Genomic DNA, 18,527 nt, shown 5'->3' on the forward strand with positions numbered 1-18,527 from the left:
CGCTGCAGATCCTAGTGTGCCATATTCAGCCCGTCTTCGTTGGTGATCAGCCTTGACGGGTGCAGAGCAGCACAACTTCAGAACATGTCATGAGCTGGTGAGGAGGAGGTGGGTGTCGAATCAGGAAAAGGGCAATGTCCAAGACCATTTTATTACATGTCCTCTCATTCCCACATGCAAGTCCTGCTGCTGAAGCATTAAAGCAGGTTGTCAAGCTGCCACCAACAAAAAGATCAAATCTTTTCTTCGGTCCATTTGTCTAGGCGTGTGTGTTTGGGGGGGGGGTTGCTTTTGGCTCTAGGACATGCTGTTGAAGTATTAAATTTGATGAATCCCACTAATGAAAAGCACCCTCCCCATGTGTGCAGAGACATTTGGAAGAAACTAATAAGTTGCTACTGGAATGCTCATCTACCAGCAGTGGGGGTTAGATTTTTCTGCTCTCATCATGTGCAGAGCTGTCATTGTAATTCTCACCTCTAACGCCAAACCACATACAGAATACACACTACAGACGTTTTATATGGCGGAAACATCCACACACTTTGACTGCACATGCCTGTAGGCTGTGCTCTTCACATTGCATACACATCAACTATATAATTTCACACCAAAGTAGCACAGTCTAGTTGAATATATTTCAGAGATGTTGTAAGGAAAATGGTGACATTCAGCTATACACCAGACACTACCACCTGACACTGGTTTCACAGATCAGGAGGCTGTTTTTTTTTCTTATAGCAGGAGTTTGTGGTTCTCCCTTTTTTCAGATCAATGTAGACAAGAGCAACAGTAGCACAGTAATTTTCTTTCACGGGGCTCACTGTCTTTGTGGCGAATCTGGCTTTGTTTTGCAGTGGCAACAAGGTTACTCTCCAACAGTACCAGAGGCTGTTGGGCTTTATGGGCACCTCTGTGGAAGTGATACCACTGGGAAACCTGTATATGAGGGGCTTCCCAAAGGGACAGTCACTGGGCAGTAGTTTTGATGTGCTACATACAATCTCTTTGCCAGTGGAGGAACCCTAGCTGTTTCCTGGCTCTGGGCGATTTGATGGCAACCCTATCGGCCAGGAAGGCGATCACAACGAAGGCCTCTCTAGAGGGCTGGGGAGCCACTCGGGGCCGGTGAGGGGGGAATGGGGCTCCCATTTTCTCCCATGGCTAAGCGGTCATCATGTTTTGGTGAGGACAGGCAACTCCACAGTACAGGATGCAGGTGCTGGAAGGACTTCTATGGGCGTACAAGATCGTCAGAGATCCACCAGTTTCCTTATCTGGCAAGGAAGAGGTGGGCTTGTTATTGAATGACAACAAACGCTATGCCAGCCTACTATATAGTAGGTGGGTTCTAGCCCTTCCTGCCATAGTTGTCACCATTGCCAGCCAATCGGGGCTGGTGTAATGACATTTGTGCTTCTGAGGATAAAAATGTTAAAGGTAGGGTTGGAGATCCTGGAAAAAACTGTTTGAGCAGGCTACATTTTGAATTCAAAAGACCAAGCCCCTTTCTTCAGACTTCCCTCCGAAGTTACGCCTCCAGAGCACAGGAACGCACAATGCTTATTCACGAAGAGCGTTTGTTTCACAAGCCCAGTGCACAGCATCTGTAACTTTCTGTATGTTTCGGTGACGGTAACTTTTTGGATACGAAAAACCCATGTGTCAACTAGAAACAGGGCCACCATGTCATCACTTTGCAGCCTTTTCTGGGTTGTCTTCTGATCATGTGGGATTAGTACCATGAAGAGGGGTACTCGCATAGGCATTATGGCCTGATTGATGCATCATGATCCAATTAATTAGTTCAGGCCATTCAGGCCTGTCTGTTCCACAGGTGATTGACATTTTTCATTTTTGTGACAATGCATTAAATAATTGGTTACAATTTTAAGCAATACTTATATACTAATATTATCCCCACCCTACCTTTAAGCTAGATCAAAACATTCTTGCTACTATTTTATTTTATTTTTTTCAGATTTGTATTTTTTGCATTGCAACTTAAAATGCAACTTTTTCATTTTACAGGCAGGCATGTGAAGAAGATACAGTGTGGGATATATGTCAGTTCACGCTGAGCATCATAAAAGGGCTCCAAAAATGACACTAACATAACCACACAGAGAGAAACTCAGGGTTTGTTGAAGAAAACAACAAACCCTGAGTTTGGTTCCGGAGTATGTTGCCAGAGTACCTGACTCAGAGTTAAGCTGAACTGGCTTTGTGAAACCGAAAAACCAGAGTTTCCCTCATCTCAGGGTCAACTAACTAACTCAGAGTTTTCACTAAACCTGCTTTTCTGAAACGGGCCCAGATCAAAGGCGACATCACGATTATTCTCACTGAATGGAAAGACATGCAGACACGCCAGCGTACTTGGCATTTCCAAATAGATTTCTTATTTCTTTCCAAAATAAAATAAATGTCCCACTCATAAGAACATTAAGTGATAAAATGGAATAACATAAGTAAATAAATGACCTACATGCCCCCCTTTCCGTTACATGCACTTTGATTTGTTGTAATCCTGCTGATTATAGTTACATGCAGTGAGTGAATATCAAAATTCCCAACAGTCCCTGAAGGCAGCACCGGGTCCTCGGTTCACACTTCCTCCGCGAAGCCATTTTGACTTGAAGCCGCAGCGCTGGCGAAACAGTCTGGAGAAAGGTGGGGATTGTGGAACTCAAAGCACACTGTATTTACAATTTCATTCTCAATTCCCTTTAGTACCACATGTAATCTAAATGTAAACGCATACTGATATGTCGGTAAGGCGCCACTGCTAGCAGTTATATATCACGTTAGCGCACCATGCTAACGTTAGCTTGAGTGAGCCTCCTTAGCTTCCAAACGTGTGACCACAGGCTGTTTTTATTCTGATACGTCACTTACCCAGAGTTTAAAAACACACTGAGCAATTGTGTAAGACACCGTGTTTTCAGAGACACTGGTCAAAGCAAACCGGTGCACATTTACACACAGCTAGCCAATGAGCTCTAGGTTATGTTAGCACTTCCACAAAAGCTAGCGCTCATATTTGTTCTGTCCACAGACGATTGTATGTGTAATACTATACTAGGTAAACTGCTCTTGCCGGAAAAAAAGGGAATGGTATTGCCAACTCATGAATATCTTATATGTAACAAGCCTTCATATTTCAGGTGAGAATCCAGTGGAGTGATGTGGGATCAGGGAGGACAACCCTGGCCACAGTGGCCTCTGAGCCAGCAGCAGTGGATGCAGTCTTTCCAGCACCAGCAAGATCCAGGTCTGTGAGCGATGCATATGCACAATTGCAGCATGTATTTCTGCAAAAGATGTCTGCACATTTCAAATCACCTTGCCTTCACACTTTTACACCCCGCAGCGTGGATACACGGTTACATCATTGTGTTTGTTTATGTGGCTTTGTGCAGGTCAAGTGGACTGGGCTGCTCTGGCACAGGCTTGGATAGCCCAAAAAGAGTCAACGGTAGCAGAGCAACCTGTTCAACCCAATGGGCAGGATATACCTGGCCTCGAACCGGTTGGACCAAGCAACCATGGTGCCTTCCAGGGAGACCCAGCATTCAACAGAGTGTGGCAGCCAGGTATGTGGTTATTCACTCTCGTATTGATGAGATATGTCCAAGTCTATCACTTTTCTTAATGTTCCTCTTTTCTGTGGTGTCAAAACATATGTCATCCCATGTAGTAGCAATTTTCATTTCTTTGCTATGATGGTAGTGGATATATTCAACTTCAACTAGGGTTGGGGCAGGTGGACAATGCCATCGTTAACACAGTTGTTTTCTTTGTCTTTATCCACACGGAAATTGAACGAAAAGTAAACAATCGTTTTCTTTGTTGTTTATATTAAGTTCTCTGTAAACACAGGATTGTTTCAGTAAATGTCACAAAACGCTGTAGCACATATGCCAGGTCTACATGTGGGGCTGTAAAGCAAGCTTGCTGTGTGCAAACTTTTTTCTTTTATTTTTTAATTTAAGCCGTAATTGAACAGTTTACATTACAATTCATACAATCACAGAAACGGAAAGAACCAAGCTAATAAAAAAAATAAGTTATCATAAAGCAAAGTGGAGGATGGTGATGGTGACGATCAAGGTAGTGACAGTGAAACTGGCATAAGACAGTTGGGTGTATGACATCATCGTTTTCCCAAAGTAGTCAAATAATTTGGTCCTTGAATTTGAGGGAATTGGTCCTGGAAAGTCCTTATAATGTTGAGAATAAGTGCCCTTTAGGGGTAGAAAGATGGTTGTATTGCTTTGGTTTTTATTTTTGATTAAAAGTTTTGCTCATCTTCAACAGAATGGGGAATGCATGGACAGCCCCCACCTCCTCCTCCCCCTCCTCCTCCTCCACCCCCTGACCAGGCCTGGGTCCCTCCAGGATCAGCACCAATGGATGTGGTGAACCCCAGTGAGGACAGCAACAGCCAGGACAGCGCGGAGTTCAACTCTGAAGCCCACCATGGGGTTTACCCCCAGAACAGCCATGGGTATGGGGCACAGCCCGACAGCTACGCCATGGCCCCCATGGCCATGAACCAGTTTGATTATCAGGTATGCAGATGCTACAGTAGAAACTGTTGAAGCATATGGCTTTAAGTGTGACAACCAAGTAACACAAGAAGGAGCAATCCATAGAAACTGTGCCCGGTCCCAGCATCTAGGTGTATCAGTCATTGCTTTCTTGATTTGATACAGAGGGAAGTGAGGAAAGTTGAGGACCCAGCATGGTTTGGTATTATGTTATCAGCTGTTTTCAAACTTAGTATAGTTAGTGATGGTGAATGTCAGCAAAAATAATCTGGTGAAAGACAATAGCCCCACGCTTGGAGAATTCTCCTCAGTGGCATTAACTGGTAATTGTTTACTAAAACGTCCCTTAACTTTAATTTTGTGCTGTCTCCACAGCATGGAGCCGCCTCTTCCTTTGCCCCCACACCTACGGGCTTCCACTCAACGTATTGGCAGGGCCCGCCTCAGAACAGACGAGACACCAGACCACCTGGGTTCAGAGACCGGCCCAGATCACCCATCCAGCTCCCTGTCAAGCAGGAGGCCCCAGCGACACTGGGTAAGTGTTTTCAGTCAACTAACAGGCAACATTCACATTATGATCATTTGAAAGAGCTGTTGGGATAAATTCATTTATTGGTTTCTTACTTGTTTTTTGTGACCATTAAATTGTCATCCTAATTTTATTCTCGAAGTAGGAAAATGGAGTTGAGTGCTATTACAATTACCAAGTATTGTTTTTTTATCAGTAGATTTTGTTCACTACAAGAGGCGGTTTTTCTTTTCTTTCCATCAGATCCTTTCCCCCCTTTTACCCCACTGTTAATCATTTAATTGGCGATAAAATGCTGTGAAAATACATACCTGTCTTTGTTCTGTTGTACCATCAGAGCAGAAATGAATCATTGGATTGACTGATTACAAATTGTTTATTATTTTGATATTGGATTACTTTGTAGCAGATTCAATTCAATATCTTTGGATTTGATATCACATTGTTAGAACAAAATAACAGTTTTGTGGATTCATGGATAATTAAGACATTTGTCAGATCAGAAATATAATTATTGGCCACAACGCTGTAATATACATTGTATTCTACAGTATACTTTATTGTGAATGTTAAACCTTTACAGTTTTGCTTATTCTACCACAGTAAACTGTCAGCATTGTACAAACTTACTGTAAATGCTTAATAATGAGTTGACACAGCTTGAACATGTGTTGGTATGTGGATGACCCCCTTTGACCTTGGATTTCCCCTTTTAGATGCTGTTAAAAGACGCACACTACCTGCTTGGATTCGCGAGGGCCTTGAAAAGATGGACAGAGAGAAGCAAAAGAAGATAGAGCGAGAGCGAATGGAGAAGGAGCGTGCAGAAATGGCAAAAGATGATAGCAAAGAGCAGGAGGCAGACAAGGAGGGTGATGGGCCTCGTGTGCCTCGCAAGAGCAAATTTGTAAGCAAATTATTTGTGGCTTTGGCTGCCGAATGGTTTCCTTTTACGCAGCTTGCACAACTTGTGTTGTGTCAATGGTGAAAGGACACTTAAGGTCATGGACTGTTTCTCTGCAACATGTATTAGAACTGCAGTTGCAATTGCCTTCACATATGAAGCACATTTTGCTGTTTTGCTGATTGAAACCCAGTCTGTGCTTCTTTCTTCATCAGGATAGCGATGATGAGGGTAATGATGACAATGGCGAAGAAGAGAAGACTTCAATAAAGAAGGAATTTTCTGTCCGGAGCCCGTCACCTACCACAGAAGAGAGTGAACCTGAAATGACTGATGAGGAAAAAGAATATCAGTTGGTCAGTTTGTGTAAATCTCTTTGCGTTAATACAATTGTAGTTAATCTCTTTAGTTATTGAAAATGAAGTGTCTTTTTTATTTTCAGATGATCATCACAAAAACGCTCTTAACAGAGATCCTTCTTGAGGTCACTAATGAAGAAATCCTGCACGTGGCCAAAGACACTCATCGGAAAGCCACTCGAGGTCTGCTTTCATCTTCCAGTTAATGCTCCATCTATACTTGTCACTAAGACATAGTTCAAATCCGAAGAAAAATGTATATAGCCGCTGTAAATTCAAACTCACTTTTACCCTTATAAGTGGGGTTCTTGAGCAGCAAACATGGGAGTATGAAATGGATTTTAACCATTTTCTGCTAATAGATCAGAAGGAAAGCAGAGCAGTTTTTCATTATTTGGAAATTTGTTCATCGTGGTCATTAAGGTGAAGCTGAGACTGACTGGATCAAGTCTCAGCGTCAGCTCTGACTCTTACTGTCTCTGTACGAATTACTTCCTCTATAGAAGTGGCTGTGCATTAGTATTGTACAGATTGGTTCCTTACCTTTACTCCGACTGTTTGACTTGGATTGTGACAGAAGTTTGTTGTTAACCCCTCTCTCTTTTCTCCATTTTTTTCCCCTTTTTTTCTTTTTGTTTATTTTTCCACGTTACCAACGGCAGCTTTTGTGAATAGTGCTTTATCTGTGACTGACCACCTTCTCTAGCGACTCTCATGCCTTTGAGAAAATGGCAGTATGTGTTTTTAACATGTTGTTCCTGTTGTTGATGTGAATCAAAGCTCCTGCAAAACAGCTGGCACAGTCAAGTGCACTGGCTTCTCTGACTGGTCTCAGTGAGTATGCCTTTTTCTGTCACTGGGGGGAGGGAAGTTATAGAATTAATTTTTAAGTCATGGTGGGATGTGGGGAGAAACATGAGAAAAGCACAGGATAAGAGTTCATTAAGACAGACATGGCATCCTGCTGATTGATTTGGGTTTATTTTGCACTTTGTTGGTAGAAGCATGCGCTCAAATATAAAATATTTATGTTAATATTTTTCAAAAGCTTAATGGACGTATTAGATTAATGTGAAATATAAATTTGTACAGAACTAAGTGCCTTTCATTGGGAATGAGGTGACCGTGGGTCGTAAATGAAGGGTTACAGTAGTTGGAGCCTTTTTGTGAAAATGGATGTTGCTCCTTTCCAACACTCAACAACCTGGGGGCTCTGTTGTGGCAGGCGGGCTTGATGGCTATGGTTCAGATGAGAGTGAGGATGAGGATGATCACAGCATACGAGGGTCTGAGTCCTCTGACACAGACGAGGAAGAGTTACGCCACCGCATCCGGGAGAAGCAGGACGCTTTCCGTCGCAAAGAACGGGAACTGCAGCAACTGCTAGAAAAACAAGCACAAGAGGCTCTGCTTGCACGTGGTAAGACACGTTTGTCTTTGCACATTCAAATGTACATGGAACACATTACATAGCTGAAGTCCAATATCTTAAAATGTTTCAATCTCACAAGAGTAAAATTGTAAAAAAAACAAAAAACAAGTGTAACTGTGTTTTAATTTTTCCACCATGGAGCTGACTTGATTTCATCTTCATATATAGTACAATAGTTATGTGGTGTGTTCCAAATCATAGCAGCACCTGTTATTTTCTGATTTATTTTTAATCTGAGTCTTTGTTTTTCCAGAAGAGATGGTGAAGGAGAGATTGAGCAGAGAAAAGGGGGAACATGATGAGGGCCAGGCAGAGAATGCACACAAACAGGACGTAAATGAGAGAGAGAGAGAGAGAGAGGCGGAGCCTGTAGTAGAGAGGCGTAGGTCTCGTAGTGAAAAGGAGGGTAGTGAAAGTAAGCACTTGGGCAGAGGGAAAGAGCGATCAAGGAGAGATGGCAGTGATTCTCCAGCAAATGGTCACAGCAGCAGCTCCTTCTCCACTTCCAGCCACAGCAGCAGTCGTTCTTCATCCACCTCTTCCTCCTCTTCTTCTTCAGAATCTTCCCGCAGTTCTTCTCGATCCTCCTCCCCACGAAGGAAGAGGAGGCATAGTCGCTCTTCATCTCACAAGGCTCGCAAGCGTAAGCGCAGCCGTAGCCACAGCTCCCACAGGCATCGCAGTGATAAGGTCAGGGACAGGAGGAGGAGCAGTGATAGATCAGGTCGTCACAAGAAAGACAGAAGTGATTCCAGGGAGCGCAGGAGTCACAGGAGTAGTAGGTCCATATCCAGGTCCAGAGAGAGAGATAGGGGCAGAGCCAGGGCCAGAGACAGTCGTAGTCGCAGCAGAGAGAGAGAAAAGGACAAAGATAAGGAGAGGAAGAGGAGCCGAGAGCGCAGGGACAGCAGTCATAGTCGCAGCAGCAAACACAAGCAAAAGGCCTTCAGCAAAGACAGAGAGAGGAGAAGGGACAGGAGTCGTAGTCATGAAAAGGATAAGAAAAAGAAGGATAAAGACAAGGATAGAGAAAAAGTGTCCGATAAAAAGAAAGAGAGGCCTAAGACCAAAGAGAAAGATAAGGAGAGGGTTACAGAAGAGAATGGCAAATCAAAGAAATTTAAAGAGGGTGACTCATGCATGGACTCTCAGAGTGACAAGCACTCCCGTCAGGATAGCAAAACTAGCAAGAAGGGCTCCGCCAAAGCTAGCAAACGACGCTCTGACTCTGACACAAGTAGATCCCCTTCCCCTGAAATTAGCAAGGAGAAGAAATCTAAAAAATCCAAACGTAGTCGCTCAAGGTCGACGGAAAAATCTCACAAGTCTGGTAAGAAGGCAAGCCGCAAACACAAGTCTAAGTCACGATCAAGGTAGTATTCGTTTTTTTCCTCTCTTTCTTATTGTATGTTCACACTGTATGTCTCATTGTGATTTCTCTGTTTTCGTTTATATATTTTAAGTAACTGAAGGAATTACATTAAAATTGATGCCTGAAAAAAAGTTTTTAGTCTACCTAACTGTAATGGCAAGTGTGACTCAATAAAGAGTTTTAGTACATGGCTTTTAATGTCAAATGCAAATTAGTTTCTAACCAGTAGAGTGAAGTCTCTTACATGTGGTTGTACTTGTGTGAAATAAGCAAATACATTTCTTGCTTTGCACATGGTTGCACAGGGTAGACGTGCTTCTCTAGTTTGCAGGTTATCTACAATGTTTTATACTCTGCCAGTTTGTGTGGTGCATGTGTTTTACAGTCTGTGTGGGTGTTTGTATGTGTTGCAGTGTTAATGTTGGGTCCGCGCCTCTCTTTACAGGTCCACATCCCCCTCCCGCCATAGCAGACGCTGAGAAGCACAGATAACTGATCTGTGCACTTCACCATTTTAAATTCCATGAGTTGAACAGGCTTGTCTCATTATAGAGGCAGTTGTGTAGGTGAACTCCCCACTCATACATGTTTTCTTTTTCCTCTTATTTGTAAATACGTATGTTGTTTTAAAGTGACTGAAGAACAAGACTTTGAATGGTAGGAATTTTCACTTGTATTGTTATGCAAAACTTAATAAGGCTAGGTGGACTCTAAAAACAAGTTGTATCATTTTAAACAGTAACAGGATTAACACGTTTTCCTCTCAAATATTGTAAAATGTCAATAAAATAGTTTGTTCCTTGTTTTTGTCTCATGTTATTTGACACCTATGATGCATTACAGAAATAAACACAAGATCGCAGTGCACTCTACGATAAAATGGGTCAATGATGAAATGCAGATTTTTATCACACAAGTAAAGAATTAAAGGTTACAATAGTTATAAATTATAAATTCACCTTTATGGCTTTGTTATTGCGAGCTATCTTTCTGGTCTCCTTGAGGGGGGGAAAGGGATTTTAATCTATTGGCACTAATAATTGTAAGACATTTTGCACAAGATCACATTTTACGTTATATTTTAAGTGTTGCATGTATTACAGTAGACAAGTATTCGTTGTATTAATTGACATAAAAACAGCTTTTTATTTCATTAGTTAAAAGTTATTTCGTGAACTCGTTCCGGTCGTTAGCAACAACTAGTGGTCCGGTAGGAACTATTATTTCGTTTCTCCCCGAGCAATAAATAACGGCGCACTCGTGTTACTCCGTAGTTTCAGGGCAGTGGAATATAAAAACAGCACCTGGCTGTACAGCGTTATTTTGACATGTTTTCTACCAAGTTGGGCCGCCTCATGATGAGGTTGTACAGTCGTAAACAGACCGCCGTGTGCCGGGAGCCTCTCCGCGGGTTTAGCTGGGCTGCAGTGTGTCGACAGCGGTCATTGAGGCAGCAGAGAATCGCCTGTCCGAAGACCCAGCCTCACATCTTGTCCTCTTATACCAGGTACCAACAGTGAAAAAAATGACAAGTCCACCGCACTGTCACTTTCCTAAAGGTACTTGGTACGTGTTGTTGGCACTAAAATGCATAGTAGTAAAGTGACAACTAAAACAGATAGCTAAGTAGCTCAATGTCGTTGTAAGTGCATACGTTGCACATTCAACTTGATTTTTTTTTTTTATGGATAGTGGTTTCTTAAATGTCACAAGCTCAGTTGTACATGCTGGAATGTTTTGACTGACAAATTATAACATGTTTGTATCATGCACATAAATTATCACTCCTCGTGAGTTTGTAAGACACCGGAAGTGAGGTTGCTGTGGTCCACCAACAAATCATTACATTACATTATTGTGTCTCATCGAGAATCAACCTGGCAGTCTATAAATCAAATTATCTTTGTAAGGCAGTTTAAAAAAAAAAAAAAAAAAAATGCCCTGTTTCTCAGGCCTGGCAAATAAAACTTACTCTAATGAAGATTCCTTTATTAAAGCACAAGTCTGGGTTTTCATAGTCATCCAAACAAATGAACACAAATGAAGATATTTTACACAAAAAAAACAGACCTAACAGTAAAACAAAAACATTGAACTACATTATCAATTTCACACATCAAACACAGTCTGCATTCTTCTGGGACAACATTAAAATCTACCAGTCTCCATGGTGAATGGTTGTATTCCTATACATAACTGTGCACATAGAGACCTTTTGTTAAATTTACAAGTTACACACGGTTCTACCTGATAACTACATTCATTATTAGACAAGTAGTTCTTAACTTTGTACCATATATCAAGCAGCCACTTGAGAAAGTGTACTGGACCTCATTGTACATGTCCACACAATGTAAAATGCCTTTTATTTTCATTCACGAATGTCCATTTGTGTGTGTGTGTGTGTTAAAGAAGACGTGTCCATACACGTCTGCAAATAAATTGCACTTCACCACTGTAATTTTCAAAATCAGACACAGGTGAAGGTGAAATTTTTGGACAGGAACATTATACGAACAGTATGAACATTATTCTCTCAGATTTTACCCTGAATGACCCAGCGGAATTTTGAAGTGCGATATTAAAAAGCAGGAAAGTAAACATTTAAATGCGACTTTCTTTTCCCCAGTGTTTATTTCCAATATTTGTGTCTGTTTGTTGATTTGCAGCGCTCGGTCATCCTCCCAAAACACAGTGGATCCCGATGAGGTGAGGAGGTTCCAGTTACTGGCCAGCAAATGGTGGGATGAACAGGGAGAATTTGCAGCTCTTCACTCCATGAATGACCTGAGGGTGCCTTTTATACGGTGTGTGTCGCTACGGAGCACATGTTTACATTTATTTATCATAGTTTTATGGAGCAAAGGCATCCTCCTAAGTTTCTGTCAATACAGGTGACTGATGGGCCAAATCATCAAGCAGTCATGTCAAAATATACCCTGAAGTACTTCAACCTTTTGGGGTTTTAAGAGCAGTGAAAACATCTTGGATCCAGTGAAGTAACAGAAACATGAAGAGACAGAATTCCTTTGCACATTTTCAGCCGCCTCTACTCCGCATACGAGTGGGTTTTCGAGGCTCGACTCTGTTTTGATTGATAAGATCTGTCAGTGCCACACATGATAATCATTACCTTAGCTGAGAGATCGCTGAAGCTCTGCCCTACCCCCTTTGTGGTCCTGTTGATGGTGGTGATGATGAAGATGATGGCTGTTTATGGTGACAGTGTGACAGATCCAGTGGCAGTGTGTGTCTGAGTGTGCTTATATTTCCTGAAACAGCTCTGCCCTCAGGGTTTGATAAATGAGATGCAGCAGCACCATTGCCTCTGTTGCTCCTGCACCTTTACACTGTGATACTGTTGTAGCTGCTGTGTATTTTAATGGTCTGTCAACATCTGTTTTAATGTGCACTTTAACCTCACTGATAATGGACTTTTCATTTGTTATGTTTAAATCTCAAAGCAAAAAACACCATTATTAAAGTAGGTATAATCTGTTCATTCCATGCTGAATTTTAATTTGGTTACATCCAATGTAGGTAGTATTTAAAATCACTGTGTTAAAAAAAAGTAATAAAATACTAATTGTATTTGAGAACAAGCCAAATTACTGTAAATAATAGGTAATAGAAAATATTTAATCTTTATGAGCACCAAAAAAACATTCACAACAGTCAACACCACAATCAAAGAAGCAAACAAGAAAAAACAACAAAGAATTTATCAAAAGAAATGCAAGGATCGTGAAAGACAGATAAAGAAGCTTTAAAATGAGTATTGAGAGAATCTAGTTTGAGTGTGGCTCATTTCAATTTTAAAAAGTGTGTAATAACTGAAATGTGATTAACAAAATATAATGTTACTGGACTGGGTTCTGTAGTCTAAGGATTTGGATGAGATTAAGATGCAGAGCAGCTACATAGCTACACACACACACACATACAAGAGATATGTCCATTTCTTTGTTATTATAAATATGTGTCGAATAGACACTTAACACATTGCAACATTATTGAAATAGAAAATGAAAATGCATCTTTTGCTCCTTTGTTTGATTCTTCTTACTCCTGTCTCATTGAAGACGTTGCCATCAGTCTTTTGTTTTGGCCCCGAAAATTTGATTTAGTTTTAGTCAAATGTTTTCAAATCAAACAAATCTCTCTTCTCTGACTAGAGTTAAATAAGCTGGAATGTTCTTAGCATATACCAGCGTGTCTTATGATGCAGATTTAGCTCGACATTCCTCGCAGACTGTGGCTGTGTCACCTTTGTCAGTGTCTGTGTGTTGTGGCAATATCAGGATCTAGTTAGTTGGACGTCTGCCATCATCTAATCTCCTTTCCTTCACTGTTTGCATGGATGCTCTTGTGCCACAGCAGAGCTTTAATGAGGATGATGCATATATAGATCTGAGCCTGCTCTGCATGTTTCATGCCCGAGGCAGATGCCCCCTGGACAGCGTGTGAGCGGAGAAAGGAGCACAGCAGTAAAAGCTGTCTCTTAATTACCAGAGGATAATTTGTGGTTGTCAGCTAGCTGAAACTGTAGCTCACAGCAAAACAGGGAGAGGGTTGAGAAAGAGGTGTAATCAAACTCTGGGATTCTTTGGGTCTCCCGCTATTAAAGAAAGCACACAGTATTTTGCATGTCAGATTCACAGTTACGTTTTGTTTCTGTGTAGATATGGCCTTAAACTGATCCTTGGCTGCAGCATGATGGCTGTCTGTTGGGCACTCAGGAGTATTAATATACATTACTTGTTTATATTACTGTATTTCTTTGTAAAGTGGTGTACATCAAGTTTCTAATGCAACTAAATCCCCTTTATTACTTTGAAGGATTTTGCTTAGATGTTGTTTTAATTTGGATCTAATTTAATGTAATCTATATATACAGGGATAATCTGCTGAATGTGCATAGAGTGCGGCATCCTGGGCAACCACTGTCAGGACTCCGGATACTGGATGTGGGCTGTGGAGGAGGTCTGCTTACGGAGGTACAGTGTGTGTGTGTGTTATAAACATGAAAACAGTGACAGCAACTCTTTTCCTTCTAAACGATCCACCGGTTGTAATTGCTGCCTTTGACATCACATTCATCCTCTTCTTTTATCCCCTGTCACAGTTTGAGATTCTTCTTCAGATTCTTTTTACTGCCCAGTCTGTTCACATACTTAACGGTGCCTGAAAATATGTCAGCCTGGTTCTCTTTTTATTTTCATTTGACTGGTTGCAGTGCGGTGGATCAGACAGTTGATCATTTGCTGTTTTTTATCTGTTTGTTAGTGTTGATCGCTGCACACTGAGGAAACAATTTCCTGTCTCACACACACACACACACACACACACACACATTCACACACAGAGGTTTGTGCAGCTATTCTTTTAAGGACTCTGCATTGACTTCCATTCATTTGGACAGCATAACCAAAGCCTTAACCATAACCAGTTAATGTCTAACCCTGCTTAAACCAACCACAATTCAAATCTTACACCTAAATTTGACCAGTTTCTCAGAAATCACAAGTACATGCACAAACACACACATCACACATGATCTCCCAGCACAGCAGGGATGGGTTTTTACCTTGTGTCCACACGAGGGCACTGTAGGGCCAAATCCAACCATTCCAGTTTTTTTTTTTTTATATTAATGTCTAACATGAGAAATAGTGCATGATGTTGATGACAACTTGCTGTAATTGTACATATTATTCCTATTTTGTCTTGACATTTCCTAGCTCATATTGAATGTTTATCTAAATTATCTTATGAGGTTTTGTTTTATTCTCTGCATGAGATATTTTCTCACTAATAGACCGCAAGTTCAGATATTCGATTAAAAGTGTTATGGTGTCACCGATAATTACTGTAGACACAGATTCATCACAGGATGTCTCTTTTCATTAAACTGTCTGCTGCTGCTTTTGCTTGGTACACCAGACAATTTAAAGTCCCAGACCCACAAAAGTAATTAATTGTACTGAGGAAAGAAAATGGCTCTGGTGGTTTTCTGTCGGTGTAGATTTACCTGCTCGAGACTGCACATGGTGGGGATAGATTGCAATTTGTAATTTATCTGCAGCCACAGTGAGAGGGGAGTGTGCTTGAAATAACTAATTAAAACCAGTTATCTTATTTCATGCAGCAACACACCAGAGGCTGATGAGCTGCAAAGACTAGTCACTTGATCCTCTAGGAACACATACAATCCTTCAGGTTAACGTCACACAAATACTGCCTGTTATTCAGAGGAAGTTCAGTTACTCAGGAGTTATTAAAAACATAAGGAAACTGTGATTCAGCACCGAGGATTCAGAATTGTTCGAATAGATTGAAATTGCAGACAGTAATAAATATGGCTAGGTATTTGTGAGGCAGCCATGGATGCAAGCAAGATCCACTTGTGACTTTCATCCTTCCCTTCACTCCCTCCTTCCTGCTCTCTCCCAGCCCTTAGGTCGCCTGGGGGCTAAAGTGTTGGGCATAGATCCTGTAGACGACAGCATCTCCACTGCCCAGGTTCATGTGTCCCATGATCCAGACCTTCAAGACTGGGTCTCTTACCAGGCCTGCACCTTAGAGGAACTCTCGGAGGAGGTGAAGGAAGACGGCCATTTTGATGCCATTGTAGCATCAGAGGTGGTGGAACATCTTGCCGACGTGGACACATTCACCTTCTGCTGCAAGCAAGTACTGAAGGTGTGTTTGTGTGTTTTTCCTCCTCCCAGCTGTTAGCTCACAGATATCCGATATTTCTGCATCAGTACAGCGTGTGTCTTCATGTTCATCTGAGCGTATGCTGACACGCATATGCTAATTTTGTTGTGTTTTTGTGTTTTCATCTGCTGTGTGTTGCATTGTACCTTGACCTGCTTTGGTGAGAGCTGTGCATTAATATTGGGGCCAGATAATCATAATCTCCTCAGTCTGTTGGCCAGGGTGTAAAAAAAAAAAAAAGAACAAGGCAGCCTAAGCTTCACTTAATGCCTCTGTGATAAGCTCAGGAACAACTGGATCTTCTCACTTCTTCACAATCTAATTGTTCATTTCAATTCAGTTTTAGGGCACATGTGCAGTGATGCTTTACATGTGTTTGGACTCATTTCATAGGAAAGAAGCTGCACTGTAACTCTTTTCTTCCACTTTCTCTCCCTCCTGTGTCTGGGGTTGAACCTTGTTATTTTATTTCTCTTGCATTAGATGTTGTGCTCTGAGAGCTGTAACTCCACTTTGTAAATACCCTGCAGTAGCAGTGCATCACAGTAATGTAAAAATACCTGCAGGGATGAGGTGTATGAAGCATTCATTCCGTATAACAAAAAATGTCTTTCAGTCCTGATAAACTAAAACTGTCCATTTTGTCCGTGTGCAGCCAGGCGGCTCGCTCTTCATCACGACTTTGAATAAAACCAACCTTTCGTATGTACTGGGTATTGTTGTCGCTGAGCAGCTGCTGCGCATTGTCCCCAGCGGGACGCATAACTGGGAGAAGTTCATCAGCCCAGTGGACCTAGAGCGCCTCCTAGAGTCTTGTAAGTCTATCTCTCTTTTTTTTTTATATATGATGTGAATTGTTTTTATACATTATGTGATGTTTTTATTTATATTTTTGAATGTGTTACTGTGTGAAATTTTTTGGGGATTTTATGCCTTTATTAGATTGGATTTTGAACTGTATTGCATTCAACATATTCAGAGTCTCAAAAGTGAGACTCTGAATATGTTGAATATCTTGAAATCAAGAAGGAGTTTCTTCCTGTTTGTTCCCATCTGTTAATTAGAGTTTATTAAAGGAAATTGTACACAGTCTCTCGCAGCATTAAATCTAAATTAAAAACTGATTTACTGTACTGTCCAGTATTTAATCCATGAAATATGGAGACTCCTTGATAGAATCCTTGACATAGATGAAATTATCATTTTAAAATACGCTTTTTCAAAACAGGACACATATATTCATTGGGCGGCAGGAATAAATTCAGTTACAGGTTTTAATGTCGGGACTTATCAGTGTAAGTGTCCTCTTATACAAACAGTGTATTCCCTCATCACTCATTATGGACTGTTAAAGCTAGCTAACTTCTGGTCTGGTTCTGCTGTTCACACCTTTCTTCTTATGTCACTTTAGAAATTTGTTTGGTGGTGGGTAGAATTTTTTTAAGCTTTAGAATAAGCCTTTTATGTCTTTACAGAGGCTTCCATGTTCCATGTTTCTACAGCATCCCAAACAACATCATTTTCATATTTTGAAGTAGAAGCTTACTATCTTTCAGATATATAAGTTATTCCCTGTTATTCCCTGATACACCATTAGATGTCACTAATTCTAACAATTTCTTACACAATGGGCCTTTAAAACTATACATATATTCACCAACTAACAGCCAAACCTCAGGAGTAGAGAGTAACACCTTTTTGTGGGGTTCTAGCTCCTGATAGGATAAAGTGTTAAAGGATACTTGAAAAGGTTCTCCTAGATTTACTGTCAGACCTCAGAGACTGAGCAGTAAATGTCATAGATCCTCTAAATATAGAGCTGTTAAATACATATACAAAAACACTTACAATCCTTCATTGACAGCAGATTTAAGAAACTTTATATGAAATGTTTGTCCTCCACATAATTTGAGATAATATTCAGTGATGTAACCAGCCACAGAAATAATTTGCTCTATTACTATGAGCTATACAATGTGTCTATCCCATGAAAAAGGATGGAAGAGTTGGTGTGTTGTGCTGCTGTTCTGTCTTCTAGTCTTCAGACTCTAAGTCCCTCCTATTGCTTCATTTTCAGATGGCTTCTCGGTGCAGTCTGTACAGGGAATGCTGTACAACCCAGTGTCAGGAGCCTGGAGCTGGACAAACAGCACGGCCATCAACTACGCCCTCCATGCTGTCAAAATGACAGACGATCCAGAGACAGATCAAACTGAGGAACACACCTCCCACCCCGAGAACCACGGTGCAGCCACACACAGCTGAGCCACAAGACTGAGTAACTAGTCAGAAAATAAATACATGAATTCACTTGTGTGGAGTCATATCTTCGCAAAAGTGCTGTGATGCTGTGATGCAGATAAAGTGCTGCAAAATAGAATTAGAGATGCACTGTGGCTGCTCACTTGCTCTTAGATTTTATTGTGCTATCAGTTTTCAGTCAGCTGTGTTTTACCAGTGGCTTTATTCAACCTAATATCTTGAATATGTGATGTTCACACTCATCATTGTCAGTAAAACCTCATCTGACACATCCAACACAAACAACGGCATGTGAGTTTCTGTTGCTTTGGACTGCAAACCTTATTTAGACTCTAAATCATATGGAAGATGTGTCCAAACACAAGTGGGGACAGTGACCTCCTCTGGGATGAT

General features: G+C 41.1%; 2 protein-coding genes across 5 annotated transcripts; both read left to right on the forward strand.

The window, feature by feature from the left end:
* The first annotated feature begins 2,565 nt into the window (after positions 1-2,565).
* pnisr (PNN-interacting serine/arginine-rich protein) lies at positions 2,566-9,955 on the forward strand. Of its 4 annotated transcripts, none has more exons than XM_058648049.1 (12): positions 2,566-2,673; positions 3,168-3,274; positions 3,423-3,596; positions 4,321-4,574; positions 4,929-5,091; positions 5,802-5,992; positions 6,205-6,345; positions 6,432-6,531; positions 7,129-7,182; positions 7,574-7,768; positions 8,034-9,153; positions 9,598-9,955. In XM_058648049.1, the coding sequence occupies exons 2-12, from the start codon at positions 3,187-3,189 to the stop codon at positions 9,629-9,631; spliced, it is 2,514 nt and encodes an 837-aa protein (XP_058504032.1). In that variant the 5' UTR covers positions 2,566-2,673; positions 3,168-3,186; the 3' UTR covers positions 9,632-9,955. The 4 variants fall into 4 exon arrangements, 3 of the variants coding, with proteins under 3 accessions (XP_058504032.1, XP_058504034.1, XP_058504033.1); XM_058648051.1 differs by having other exon boundaries at positions 8,034-9,110; XM_058648050.1 differs by having other exon boundaries at positions 8,037-9,153.
* A 431-nt stretch (positions 9,956-10,386) lies between these two features.
* On the forward strand, positions 10,387-18,182 carry coq3 (coenzyme Q3 methyltransferase). The gene is made up of 6 exons (XM_058648288.1): positions 10,387-10,659; positions 11,822-11,959; positions 14,050-14,149; positions 15,606-15,854; positions 16,528-16,687; positions 17,950-18,182. The coding sequence occupies exons 1-6, from the start codon at positions 10,481-10,483 to the stop codon at positions 18,135-18,137; spliced, it is 1,014 nt and encodes a 337-aa protein (XP_058504271.1). The 5' UTR covers positions 10,387-10,480; the 3' UTR covers positions 18,138-18,182.
* The last annotated feature ends 345 nt before the right edge of the window (positions 18,183-18,527 follow it).

Source organism: Solea solea, chromosome 13 (genome assembly GCF_958295425.1).
Source record: "Solea solea chromosome 13, fSolSol10.1, whole genome shotgun sequence".
Lineage (NCBI taxonomy): Eukaryota > Metazoa > Chordata > Actinopteri > Pleuronectiformes > Soleidae > Solea > Solea solea.

What these genes read in the sequence shown, in the direction of transcription:
- coq3 (XM_058648288.1), top strand. Translation starts at nt 10,481, where the DNA reads ATGTTTTCTACCAAGTTGGGCCGCCTCATGATGAGGTTGTACAGTCGT. An exon ending in GCTGCAAGCAAGTACTGAAG is followed by an intron (nt 15,855 to 16,527) that starts GTGTGTTTGTGT and finishes GTCCGTGTGCAG; the next exon opens with CCAGGCGGCTCGCTCTTCAT. An exon ending in AGAGCGCCTCCTAGAGTCTT is followed by an intron (nt 16,688 to 17,949) that starts GTAAGTCTATCT and finishes CTTCATTTTCAG; the next exon opens with ATGGCTTCTCGGTGCAGTCT.
- pnisr (XM_058648049.1), top strand. Translation starts at nt 3,187, where the DNA reads ATGTGGGATCAGGGAGGACAACCCTGGCCACAGTGGCCTCTGAGCCAG. An exon ending in CCAGCACCAGCAAGATCCAG is followed by an intron (nt 3,275 to 3,422) that starts GTCTGTGAGCGA and finishes GGCTTTGTGCAG; the next exon opens with GTCAAGTGGACTGGGCTGCT. An exon ending in GGCTTCTCTGACTGGTCTCA is followed by an intron (nt 7,183 to 7,573) that starts GTGAGTATGCCT and finishes CTGTTGTGGCAG; the next exon opens with GCGGGCTTGATGGCTATGGT.